The sequence below is a fragment of the Equus caballus genome, chromosome 24 (genome assembly GCF_041296265.1).
Source record: "Equus caballus isolate H_3958 breed thoroughbred chromosome 24, TB-T2T, whole genome shotgun sequence".
NCBI classification, from domain to species: Eukaryota; Metazoa; Chordata; class Mammalia; order Perissodactyla; family Equidae; genus Equus; species Equus caballus.
The window spans coordinates 26,213,086-26,226,351 of NC_091707.1; the positions used below are offsets into that span (position 1 = coordinate 26,213,086).

Sequence of the window (13,266 nt, forward strand, 5' to 3'; positions counted from 1 at the left end):
TATAGCTTGCCTCCAGGAAATATAATTTTGTAACATGGTCAGGTTTATTATTTTTCCCGAGGAGTTTAACACTGGGAACTTGGCATCACGTTGATACTTCCTCTACAAGCAGGAACATCACAGCTAACTTGACCGTACTGGTCTGAACGGAGACCATCATTCTGCATGTGTAGGAAGGAATTGGTAATGGAAAAAGCACTTGGTCTGAAGCTCCGTTCCTTTCCTCCCCCATTTTGTTTGTTTGTCTTCCTCTTTAACCAATATATTATTTCTTGTTACAGCTCTATTAAAAAGCAAAAGAATTTCTAGTTTATACCTTATCTAATAAAACACTTTGTGTTGAGAATCTTCCTTTTCTCATTTATATAGTGATATGAAACAAGTTTTTAAAATAACGCTTTTATTTTTTTTTTTCCCTGTCTTACCCGAGGAAAATTCAACTGAAATAACAGAAAGCTTTGAGGGAGTGAATGTATCTAACATTGGTCTGGCATTAAAATTTTCTGGTTGGGCAGCACAATTGTTTAATTGGGAATCTCAGTGACAGCTGAACAACCTCAATGCTTGGGGTCTGCAAGCAGAGGGGCTTCACTCTGTCACCTATCAAGAATGATGCTTGTCAGGACTTTGTTTCCACTTAGGGAACGCTCATGTTTCTAGTCATACCATTGATGTTTTCTGATATTACAATGGAATAGACACTAAAACACTGAAAGAGACAAAATTCTTTGCATAGGTATATTTGTAATTCTTTGTTTTTTATAAACCAAATGCAAATGTAACACTACTCCAGATACTGCTTCATCAGAGGTCCCCAAGATAACCAAAAGTAAGTGCCCATTTCCTCATTTCAGGAATAGTACCATAACAAAGTGAATTTTAGTGACTAGCCTGTTTGCAGAGCATGTCATATAGCCTCTGAGTTAGTTAACTCCTTGGCCTCCTAAGAGGTCCCTCAAAGAGTCAATTGATGTTTTTGCATGTATTACTTACTAATGTGTAGAAAATTTTTTAAGTTCACTTTTTCTTTATTCTGTCTTTTTTACCCATCTTCCCTCATTGTAGCAAATTAGACGGCCGGATGAAAGCAAAGGAGTTGCTAGTAGAGTTGGATCCCTCAAAGTAAATATGTTTCTAACATTTTTTGGCAAGATTTCGTCTATAGCCTACCCTTCTTCCTTTTTGGAGGGTGGTGGGAGGAAGGGGGCTTTTTCCATTTTTCACCATCCCATTTTTTTTTCTTTTAATATTTTTATTGGCTGTTGGGTCATATTTTTTTTGTTTGTTTCAGCTACACATAGAGCAACCAGCTGAAGGCAAGCTGCCAAATAACTAGCTTTGAATGGCACCACAAACAAGACAAAGGGCAACTGCCTCATTACAGGTGCCTATAATTTGGGGCTCTAGAGTAAACCGTTCCTCTGATTGATGTCACTGACTGTGTGTTAAGTTCCTGTAACACAGAGAACTAATGTTTATTTTCAGAATATTATCTCCCCTTTATACTTTTTTTGTAAAAAGTAATTGTGTTATTTTAGTGTCATTACCATTTATAGTTCATTGCAGAAAAATAATTATGAGTTAGTCACATGTATTTTATGTACATAATCTTAAGAATTAAAAGAAAAAGAATTTTATATGATGCTAGTATAATGGGCTCACATATAGGTAATAGTATTTAAGCATTCTTAATATCCTTTGTTTTCTTTTTTAAAAGTTAAAAAAATTGATATAACAATTAACTGAAACCGATATATGTCTAAATGTTTGCCCATGTGTGTATGTGATCTGCTAATATCCAACTTAAAGATTTCTGATCTGATGGTCCCATTTGCTAGTTGTTAAATATTCATTTGGTCAATATATCTTGGGCACTCAATACTCTAATATTTAATCACAATTAAAAAGTGAACAAGTTATCATCCTTAAGAAACACACACATAGCCAGTGATCACTTTTAATGCTGCCACCATAAATGCAAGTTAGGAAATTTGCTGCATTTTAAAAACATGCAGAGGAATTGCCCCCAAAATTAACCACTTCTTATATCTCAATCCCATTTGTCCTTACAGCAATAGTAACTGTTAAAGTAATCAAAATGACAGATCATTTACTGCCCTGGGATGTCCCAAAATTCAGTAAAAACCTGGAGGCCTAATATAAAGTCATTTCAAATTACACACCACAAATTTATTTCCATTTAACAATTTATGAAGCACTAATTTCTGCACTCTTCCTCTCCTTGCCTCTTCTGCCTTCTTAATTTTACTTTTTTGTTGTTGTTTATTTGTGTCTGTGCACGTGAGTGCACATGGATGAAGGTGTGTCTGTATGTTTGTGTCCTTTATTCCAGACAAGCCATCCTCTCTGTTCTCTAACACTGCTATATACTGGGTAGCTTTTTTTTTTTTTGATGTTATTTCACTAAGGATAATCAGGGGCTGGGAAGTGTTGATTATATGCCTATTAGAAAAACAAGGCAAGTTAAAATTATTCAGTCATAAAAATATGAGTTTATGTATCCTGATGATATATTAGTAGCATTCCTCACTGTCTTCCTGTGAGGTATCATATTTTACCCTGATGTTTAAGAGAAGATAAATCCATTCTTGTTTAGACTGGATTATGACTCAAAAAGGTGCAGTGCGACATAACTTTGTGAAAATTACTGATAGTGAAATCAAGATAAAGTGGCATCCATAACTGCAGCACCATCCGCTATAAACTGGATTGTGTGAGTGAGTGTGCGCATGTCTAATTAGATCTAAGTTCGACCTTTGGATGTACAGAACTTAAGTTATAATTGTATGTGTATTGTTTTTAAGAGTATATACAGTATGATTATGTATATACACATATGTATAAAAACAAAAGAATATTTTAGAGTTCAATCACTTTACTTTAAGATGGATGCAGCCTTAAATCAAAAAGTGTGTTTGGGAAAGAAAGACAAATTTTATAATTCTTAAATATCTTTACTCCATATTTCTACCAAATAGAATATTTTAAAGTGAATCTCTAGGGGATTATAAGGGTAGTTATAGTATTTATTTTCTCTAACACTTTGGGGAGAAAAGATGCTATAATTAAAATGTTGGCTTCCTAGTCACGGGTTTATTGATCATTTATTCTTGTGTTACACAAAGATCTTTGATGTTTTGAAATGTTTGCCAAAGGCAGTGAGAAATGTATAACGCTATGATCTTATTTTTAAAAGGAAAAAGGAAAACTGAAAAGAGAACAAGTTGCTTTTTCAATTCATTTTCTGATGTTTACATGTAGCTCCATCGAAAGCTGGAGGAGCTCAGAGATCACCTAGAAGGCAATGTGAAAGGATACTCTCTCAGAGTAAATGTACGATTTCACTCGGTGATTTTTTTTTTCCTAAACTTCTGCTGACTGGTAATCCAAATCTAATTGGTTTGTCCTCTCATCTCCATCTTTTTTACTTTCTGTCTCTTTTCTCCCTATCTCCTTCTTTCTTTTCTAGCTGCAGCTTCATGCTCACATTTACTAAATAAACATTAAATTGGCAGGGTAGAGGACTCTGAAACCACACTAACATTGCAGTTAATTTAATAACTTTCTGGCTCCAAAGCAAAATAAAAACTTTCTTTTCAAACTCTGTTTCTTATACAGTTGTGTAATTTTCTGAGGATCTTTTCATGAGACTTCATTGGATCTTTTCCATTGGCTTTGTCTTCTACCCCTTGTTTGATGTGTCAGCAGGATTATAAATTATGGGCTGGATCCAAGTGATAGAGCTTTGGTGATTCAATTTAAATTGTCAAGGAAAATGGTCAATGTTAGAATGTCATCGTAGGCAATCTGGCAAGTAGACATATTTTTTCTGAGTTAATAGGCTTCTTTTAACTCAGACTCTTTGGGAATAACTATAAGATATCATCTTTTGTTTAAAAATAAGAAAATCAGGCAGTAAGCATCTTCACCAGGAACACCATCATGTAACATCTTACAAATACTTGAAATAAAAGCTAATATACCTAAGACAATACTTTGAAGGAGAACATAACTTAGAGCCACTGAATACTGTACATACATCATATTGGCAATTGTAACAAAAGGATTTTTTGTGACCAATAGTTTAGACTTAGAATGCTTGGTCCTTCTGAATATATCCTTTCAAGATAAATGGAAGTAAAATATCTAAAATGGTATATGGTGTAAATATGGCAGAAGAAAAGCTAAATTATTGCAGTAAATAATTTCTGGCTCCATTTAACACTGCCCTCCCATTCCTGAGACTTTTTTAAAAGTTCATATGAATCCTAGCCCTGATTTACTTCTCCCAAGATTATTGCTACACATTTAATTCATATTGCTGTAATAGTTATACTATAAAGGGTAGAATAAAAAAATAATAGTGATATGATAATTCTCTGGTTTCTCAGCTTGTTTTTAATTGTATATCATATGTAGTTTTGAATGTCTCTATATTAAATTTCTGATCATTAAAGTCCGAAGTTGTTTTTATTAATATCAATCATTAAATTCTGATAGCTAAACAGAGAAGGAAATTAATACAAATGTCTCATTTTTCTACTTCTTTCTTTTGGGCCAGTCCTTCTTTTCTATGCGTATTTTATAGAATTTGAAAGTTGATCCATAACCCCGGAATCTAATTCACTGTTTAAAAAAATAAGATTAGTATGAATTTTATGGAACTAGTCTAAACATACCTGGGTTTTATTCTAGAAACCCCTAAAAAAGATTCTGATAATATTAATATGTGCATTTAGTGTCATACTCTTCCCTAACCAATCCTGAGAAGTGATACTATTTTTCTTTCAATCAAACTGGGACTAGAAAGTTGAGATTTGCTAAGATGTATATGGTTGGGAGTTAATGTTAGGTCAGGGTTAAATTAAAAGTTTTGTGCTTCGAAAACTGGGTTATCTCATGCCACTTGTCAGTTTCTTTTTTCCAACACCTATACTGCAAGGTAGAGTACATAATAATTCATCTCAGTGTCTTAATCTTTTATTTCATTTCACTGGGTTGCACTTTGTTCTGATTACCTTTTTTCTAAAATGATTGAATGTGAGGTATATCATTCTAAGATTCCCATTAACTAGAAAAGTATAGGGAAGAAAAACTATCAAAAAGTAAATAATATCTTCTCTAGAGAGTTCAGCTAAGAAAAGATACAAATCAATTGCTTAGCTGAATGTTGTCTCTCTCCCTCCCCTTTAATTCCTACTACCCCAGCATGCCTTAAAATATGCCTTGTATATTAAAAGCTGTTGCTTAGAAGCAGAATAGTTATTCTCAGTACCATAGGCTATATAAACAAATTCTGTTTCTAAAATGAGATAAATTGGCATACAGTGACCATTCCATTTTGTGAAAATTTATTGTAGGTATACACACACAAGAGCGTTTTAATTCATTGAAACGTTGCTAAATATTTTAGGAAGATGAAAGATTCAGAACCATGTTGCCACTTCAATATTTTGTTTAGTAGTTAGAGAATGTGAGACATCATTCAGAATTTTGGGATAAGGATTTAATTAAATCATCAGTGCTTAAACTGGTAACATCTATACAATATATTATTTTTAGAGAAGAAAGAATCCTGCAACCTTATTTATTATGGATAATCAATGATATAAAGTAGAATATTCTATTCAGATGTAATTTTTGGAATAATACTAAATTTTATTTATTTTTCATATGAAAATATACTTTTTTATCTTACATTAACTCTAGCAAAAAGTAGGATGTATTAGATTCTTGAATTCTAAATCAAGAATGTATCATCTTTTTCTGTATGTTTTACTAAACTGAAATGTTCTGAACCCTAAATGGGTTTTTAGTAATTTTAATAATAATAAAGTTGTCATCTGGTATGTAAGCAGAGTTTGCCTAATTTAATGACCACAAATATTACTATAAATCTTTAGATTGATAATGTGTTGAAAATGACTGTAGAGTGAAACCATATAAAGGGAAAAATTATTTTTCTATTTAATCAAATGCTTGAATCTAGTGGGAAGAATATTAAAAGTAATGCACAAGATTGAAGAATAGTGCAGACAGTTCTTATCCTATGGAAAACATAAGATAAAATAATGCAAACTAATACTTTGTTTAGATAATATAAGTCAAAGCAAATTTACAAAATTGGAGTTAATTAGTTAAAGAGCAGTGGGACCCTGGGAAGTTTGAATGTTAAAATATTCAGAAAAAGTAGATCAATGCTCATGAAATAAAGACAAGTGGAAAGAAAAGAGTAAAAATACCTCAAAGCCACAAGTTTTGTATTTTCACTTAGTCTATGTAATATCATAGTAAATTTCTGTTCAGCTACACATATATAGAGATAGATTTGGGGTAACCAAATATGTTAATTTTTAAAGGCTTTGACAGACTATGATTTGGGAATCATGATTTCTGAGGACTGATTATTGGCACATAACTGAACTAACAAGAAAGATGAAGTTGAAGAAATATAAGTACTTGCTATGCTAACACAAATAAAGGGATGGTATTATTTGAAGTCGAAAAAGTTAAGGAAGCAGTTATCATTTAAAATAAGACTGTTTTTAATAAGTTTAAGAAAAATATCTGAATCAAGTCAGAAAGTAATGTCTCTTGAAGAGTGATTTTTAAACTTTTAACTTAGTTGTCTGAAGGTTGAAACAAGACTAGTATGAAATAGGGCTAATATAAATAATGAATTAGATGGTTGTGATTTTATAGATCTTTTAAGATCATTATTTTCATTCTAGCCTTAGTTCTGAGCTAACTCATCTAACACTTTTAATGAATTTTCTTTGGGTTTCTTTGTACTTTTGTATTCATCAAATTAATGTTGTAGCTCAGGGTTCAGCAAACTACAACCCTTCGGCCAAACCCTGTTTCTCTTTTGTGGGCACACAAGCTAGGAATGATTTTTGCATTTTTAAATGATGGGGGGAAATCAAAAGAACATCGTTTCATGATGTGAAAATTATATGAAATTCACATTTCAGTGTCCAGAAATAAAGTTTTATTGAAACATAGCCACTCTCACTCATTTTCACATAATTTCTGGTTGCTTTTGCACTACAACAGCAGAGTTGAACAGATGCAGCAAAAACCATACAGCATGCAAAGCCTAAAATATTTACTATTTGACTGTTTACAGAAGAAGTTTGCTGAGACCTCCTATAACTGGAAAGTTAATCCGCTGAAATCTTCTACCCTTACCTTTTTATTCTTCCTTTTTTCATTGTGTTTTCTACCTGCTCTTCACATGATACACACACACATGCACACAAAGTAAACCCACCATGGAATTACCACTAAACCCTTCAAATGTAGAACTATCATATGGATAAAGTGTAGATTATAAATTCTTCCTTTTTCGGCAGCCCCTTACAGAGATTTATAGTATGAAGATAAAGTCACTTCTTGCTCTCTCAAACTTTTTAAAAATGTGTTTTTAAAGTATTTTTTGCTGTACACATTGCATTTTTCTGTTTATTACTTCATTACATCTTAATAAAGATATTTTCTCTTAAGACCATGATCACCTTTTGATTTCTGCTAAATTTCCTATTTGACCGCACCTAAAGTCATACCTTCTTATAGAAAATTTCGTACAAGTGGGAAAGACACCCTGACATAATCAAGTAATACATCATATCTTAATATACAGAACTTAAAAATCTAACAGATATCTGCACTGAATCAGCCAACTTTGATTGAGGTGAGGAAGAACAGCTGGAACATCAGTTCTTAGATGAATAAACATTCAGTAGCTTTTAAATGAGTAAATATCAGTTACTTTGTATATTCTACTTTCTTTAGGGAAATTTCAGTCTTTTGGTTATTGTATGTAAAACATTGTTTGAGTCTCCTAAGTCTTCCTTGTTTGACATTTTGGCATTTACTCATATTAATAATATGCATTTATTTACTATTTAGTTTGTAATAATTATGTAACATTCTGAGTATTTTGGTAATGATGTCTTATATGACCAGACTATTATGATGAAGATGACAGTAAATCAATTTTAGGATTATCTCTTTGGAAAACAGGCTAATTTTGCTACCTTTCACTTTATTAGAATTCGCTTAACCTATAAAGTTAATTAGTACAATTCTGAGGTTACAACTCTACTGAAAAATGACAAAAATCTATCTTGTGCTTCAATCCAAAAAATTCTCATCTAATACTTATGAAATTGCCTACAGTAGCCTAAGGCATCGTTTGGAGTGGAAATGACACATCTGTGAGATTTTTAATGCTTACTGTGGAACTGTCCTTCTCAGAATTGATTCTAATACAAAAATAGGGTACTAATAAAAGGTTTCCTTGACAAGTAAATTTCCCTAGTAATAGAAAATGGAGAACTGAGGGGAGAAAAACAGATAAGACTTTGTTTTGAAAGATAAAGTTTTTCAGTTTTATGGGTATGGTTATAAAAGCAGAACAAACATGCAAGGTTTTCTTAGAAGTAGCATCCTGCTAAAGAAAATCAGATGTGTATGTGATTGAAAAAAAGGTTTAATTTCTTAATATGTATAGAATTGACCATAGTTTTGAAACTGCCTTCAAAGTAACCCATTAAGTGGCAGAGATTATTTTTTTTACAAATCTTTGTAATGGTAAGTGTGAAACCTTCTGAATGCTATTTCACACAGTTCAGTTTTTTAGATAGAAGAAAAAGAGTTTGTATATTCATTCATTCAATAAACACTTATTAGCTCCTACTATGTTCTGTTGTGCTGGGTGGGGTGATGGAAATAGAGTGAAGAACAAATCAGATATTTAGGGCATTTCTGATTCCTCCGCTGTACTATCTTCTCCTAAACCTTCATTTCCCCACCCTAACTTTGTATTTGGGAACTTTGTGAAGAATTTGTAACTAGAGAATGCATACTTAAAAATTTAGCTCACGTGGCATCATGACAACCTCATGAAAGAAGAGGCCACAGAATTGAACGTGGCAGTGTGACAATCCGGAAAGTAAGAACAGGCTAGAAAATTATCAATTTGAAGTCATGAAGATTAAATATGATTTTAAGCATAAAATAGCTATTTGAAAAATCAGTGAAATATTCTGATAAAAGGTAGGTTTGGAGAAGAGTTTTATGTTTAAGTTTTTATATCTTTTATGGTGTTGCTATTAGCACGTATATATATATGGAGATTCAGTAATAGTACTGAGAACGGAATAGTAGGAACAGGAAATCAGAATCAGATCACTGAGCTGGCTTTGATGCCCTCTTTAAAGAATAATATGACGATGTACAGTAGAGTCATCTTATAAATAACCTCACATGTAGTTTGCCAGAGTTAAACCAATGAAGATCAGTGTGGTATCATAGTTCCTGTTAACCTTAAATGAGCATCTCCTCAGCAAGATCTTACCAGATTCTGATCAGAGTCATCTTCACCATGGATTTTTTTTTTTAAGCCGGATATTTTTTTATCACAAGGTTTTCCTCAATGGCTTGAACCTTGAGATTTCAAACTCAAGTGTCTGCTGATAAAGCTGTTTTACTATCTGGCAAATGTGTTGGTGATGGAGCCATCTAGACTTCTGAGACCCTTACTGTGCTATCATTTCCTCTTTAACAGTGTTTTCTTTTCCCCACTGCAAAACCAGGCTCGGCTTCCCTCGTGCTCATCTACCTATAGTGTATCTGAGGTATACTTTGCACGTGTTTTCTTACATGGTCAACAACATGCTCGCCCTCACCATTTTTTCTTACTTTATTTTCCTTTTGCCTTAATTTATTTTGCCTTGCACTTTGCACTTGGCTGAAAGGGATGAGGGTACAACAAGGGAAAAATTAATGATTTGGGGGGAAATTTCTATATTTTTATATCTCACTGTTTTCGAGTAACTTTTTTTTTGGCACTGTATCACTTTGAAATAGTTAAAGCCCAAATAGCCAACTTGATTTTTACTACCACCTGAATTCCGTAACAGTTCCTTTGAACCAGGTGATATGTTATTAAACTTATATTGGCTGAAGGCAAAGATTCCAGTTTGCATACCTGTGTAGGTCTGTCTCTGGTAGCTGAAGATTTACATTAAATTAGTGAGATCCTGTCCCATTAACCATAGACACAGGAAAGCTTCTAAAATTGGTTATTTAAATGGAAAGTTAATATGATTCCCCTATTTTTATATAAAATGGAAGATTCACTCCCTTTTAAAACTGACTAGGTTACTCAGGAAAATAGTTTCCTTGATACTTGTATTCTTATAAGGTTCTTACAATCTAGAAGAGCTTATCTCTCATGAAATTCGTGTTCTGTTAACAAAATATTTTACATGAAATTTGACCTGTGTTCTTTGCCTTTTTAGGGGTGTGATTTTTTATTCTTACTGTGTTAAACCTTAGCACAAATGGGTTTTCTGTCTTTGTACACCAGATTCGTTGAAATATTATTTACACACTTTGAATGTCCTTTAAGTCTACTTTCCAAAGCATGGGCACTGTTGAGTAGCTATGAGGAAAGAGTATATGTACCTCAAAATTTGACTAGTAAATAAAAAAGACTTTAATAGCCTGTGAATTTTAATATCTTAATTTTTTACTTTACATATATATTTCTATACTTATTTACTTTGTACAGGCCACTATAGCTCCATATGCAGGCCAGTATTATCAGCTTAATTCTGATCATAGCAATATTATCTCAGAATAGCATGCAAAAACAGAAAGATGGTACTATCTAAAGTACCAGGTAGTGTATACAGAACCAATGGCAGAATATCATCTTTTGACTTTAAAATTTAAGAAAAAGGTTTGAGAGGAATATAGCATGACTAAACCCATAGCCTCCCAAAGTTGAATTTATTGAGTCAATAGAAATACAGCCGTCTTCTTTAATATTTTCATTTGCTAATTACAGCTGTTACAGATTTTTTTCTTAAAATTGATTTTGTGGAGAATTAATTTCTTCTTGAAATATGTATTTCTAGGGAGAAGCAAAGTAATGAAAGGCAAATGAATTACTTGTGGTATCAGCAAAGACTTTTGAAAGAGAAGATTGATATCATCTCATCACCACATTTTCCATAGGTCTTTTCTTAATTCCCCAGGATTATGATTCCCAGTGTAAAAAATATATAACCCATTTCTTTCTGCCACTTCATCCAGGCAATTCTCCATTTCCCATGAGAGTGTATAAGAAGTCTACCATTGGCATCATCTCCAATCACAGCCTACAGCATCCATCAGGGTATTACTTTCTTTCTGACAGCATGTGTGCTGGAAGGCTCTCAGGTTGGAATGTGGAACTGGCTTGTGGGGGGTGGGATTGTGTATGCTGTGGCATTTGCTCCATAGCACTCAGCTCTTAAATGAACTCTGGCTTCATTTGGGTTTGTTTCTTTCATTGTGACACATGAGCTTTATTTGTCATGAAGTGTGTTTCTCTTTTTGTCATTTGTGGTAGGGTTTCTATATTCCACTCAATGCCCACATCTTTGTGGACTTCATAGGTAGTGTTTATGTTTAATTTATGATGCTATAAAGACCCATACATGAAGAATATCTTAGGGAATCTAATATTCGTGATAATCCTTCAGACAGAAATAACCTTCCGTAATTGTTTCCTGTTTCATCTTAAATTAGTAAAAGATTGTTTCACAAAATTTTAGACTATAAGCCTTAATAATTAGAATTTCAAGGAATGTCCTCATGTTTCAGTTTTTCATTTGGAAGCCTCTTGATGGGACTGTTGGTCAAGTGCATTATTTATTTTATAGCATTGCTTTGGAGGTAGCCAAAACTTCCTTGGCTCAATCTCTTCTTTCCCTCACATTTATATCATCTTCACTTACCTCCACTACTGAAGAAATATATTCTCCAACCCATAATGTAACACATTGGCTTTACCAATTTCATGTCACTATCTTCTGTGGCATTCGTAACACCAAAAAGAAATAAGCCTTGTTCAAAGATTAATCTCTCCATGAGTTGTAATTTCTAACCTTATCTGGCTGATAACTGCTCAGCAAATGTTACTCCATGTAGTTAATGGCCCCTTTGTAAAAAATGCAATTCTCTTACTGTGTGACAGGCAGTGTTTGACATCTCATTTATTTTATCTCAGTTAATCTGTACTACAGCTCTGTTTGGAGAAGACGTTATTGTCATCTTCGTTTTACAGACGAGAAAACTGAGGCGCAAAGATAGATATATTGCCCAAAGTGGTAAAACTGCCAAGTATGTAGCAGAAAATTTTTTCTTAATTACCATGCTTTCTGCTGTTCAGGAGTTATTGAATGGCATATATCTGGTATTTTTATAGTGTCTATTTACCTGGTCCAGGTTGATTATATAGTTTTGGGTTTTATCTTATGAGAGGATGTAGATGTATCCATAAGGTACAAAACTTTAATTCGAGGGAGTGTTAGAAAGACATCCCTTTGTGTCATTTATTATTCTTATTTTTCTTATATTTAGTGATTCAATAAATATTGAGCACCTACTATGTTTTATTTACGTGCAATTATAATCTGCTAGCTATTTCTTGATGATGGGAATTAGCTTCACATTTAGAATGCGTAAAACATCATGAATGTAATGAGATTGGTGTCTTAGGTTCTACGTTATTGTTTATCCCTTCAAGCCAAGTAAAAAAAAGAAAACTCACCTTCCAAATTTCTAACTAATCTTCAGCTTTGTTCCAGCAGTGTTCATTTTTTAAAATCCTTTGAAAAAGTTGCTTCAGAATTCCCTCAGTTTAAAACAAATCCAGAATTAGTACCATCTCGTGTTTGAAATAGTGCTCTTTCTGATTTCTTTGAAAAGCTGGAATATACACTAGATATAAATTTTTTATGATTTGTAACAGTATCTAAACCAAAAAAAAAATTAATAAACATTGAACCTTTTAAAACCTTATCTTTAATGTCTTAGATTTTTCAGTAGCAAGGGTAATTTAAATAGCTTGAAATTTTGAAGCTAAATTGATTTTTCCTGTTGAGTGGATAAAGACTGAAACTTCATTATATTTTTATTGCTTAAGAACTTTTAGCTACCTAAAGAAAAGGTGGCATTTTTAAGTTGTAACATGCAAAATAGTTGCCCTTTGAACTCTTAACACACTGTTGGAACACCATTTCTGATCTAAACAAACCTTGACTGGCTGACAGTTTGGAGCTTCTGCAAATGAAAGTTTCAGCTGAATTGCAGATGGTAGATCTACATGTACAAGGAAGGAAGGAGGGATAGAAAGAAGAAAGGGAAGGAAAAAAACTGAACTTTAAACACAGTAGCATTTCCTGTGTA

At 32.9% G+C, this 13,266-nt stretch overlaps 1 protein-coding gene across 50 annotated transcripts in view; it reads left to right on the forward strand.

Moving 5' to 3' along the window:
* GPHN (gephyrin) overlaps positions 1 to 13,266 on the forward strand; it is a 562,862-nt gene that overhangs the window by 370,114 nt on the left and 179,482 nt on the right. For 15 of the 50 annotated variants that reach the window (XM_070249610.1, XM_070249611.1, XM_070249602.1 and 12 more), the window contains one exon: positions 1,066 to 1,122. The exons of 15 other annotated variants lie outside the window; for them this stretch is intronic. In XM_070249610.1, the coding sequence (XP_070105711.1) occupies positions 1,066 to 1,122 (57 nt within the window). Of the gene's footprint in view, positions 1 to 1,065; positions 1,123 to 3,282; positions 3,355 to 9,620; positions 9,663 to 13,266 lie in introns of all 50 variants that reach the window. 20 more of the 50 variants (XM_023627927.2, XM_070249606.1, XM_023627925.2 and 17 more) reach the window with 3 other exon arrangements.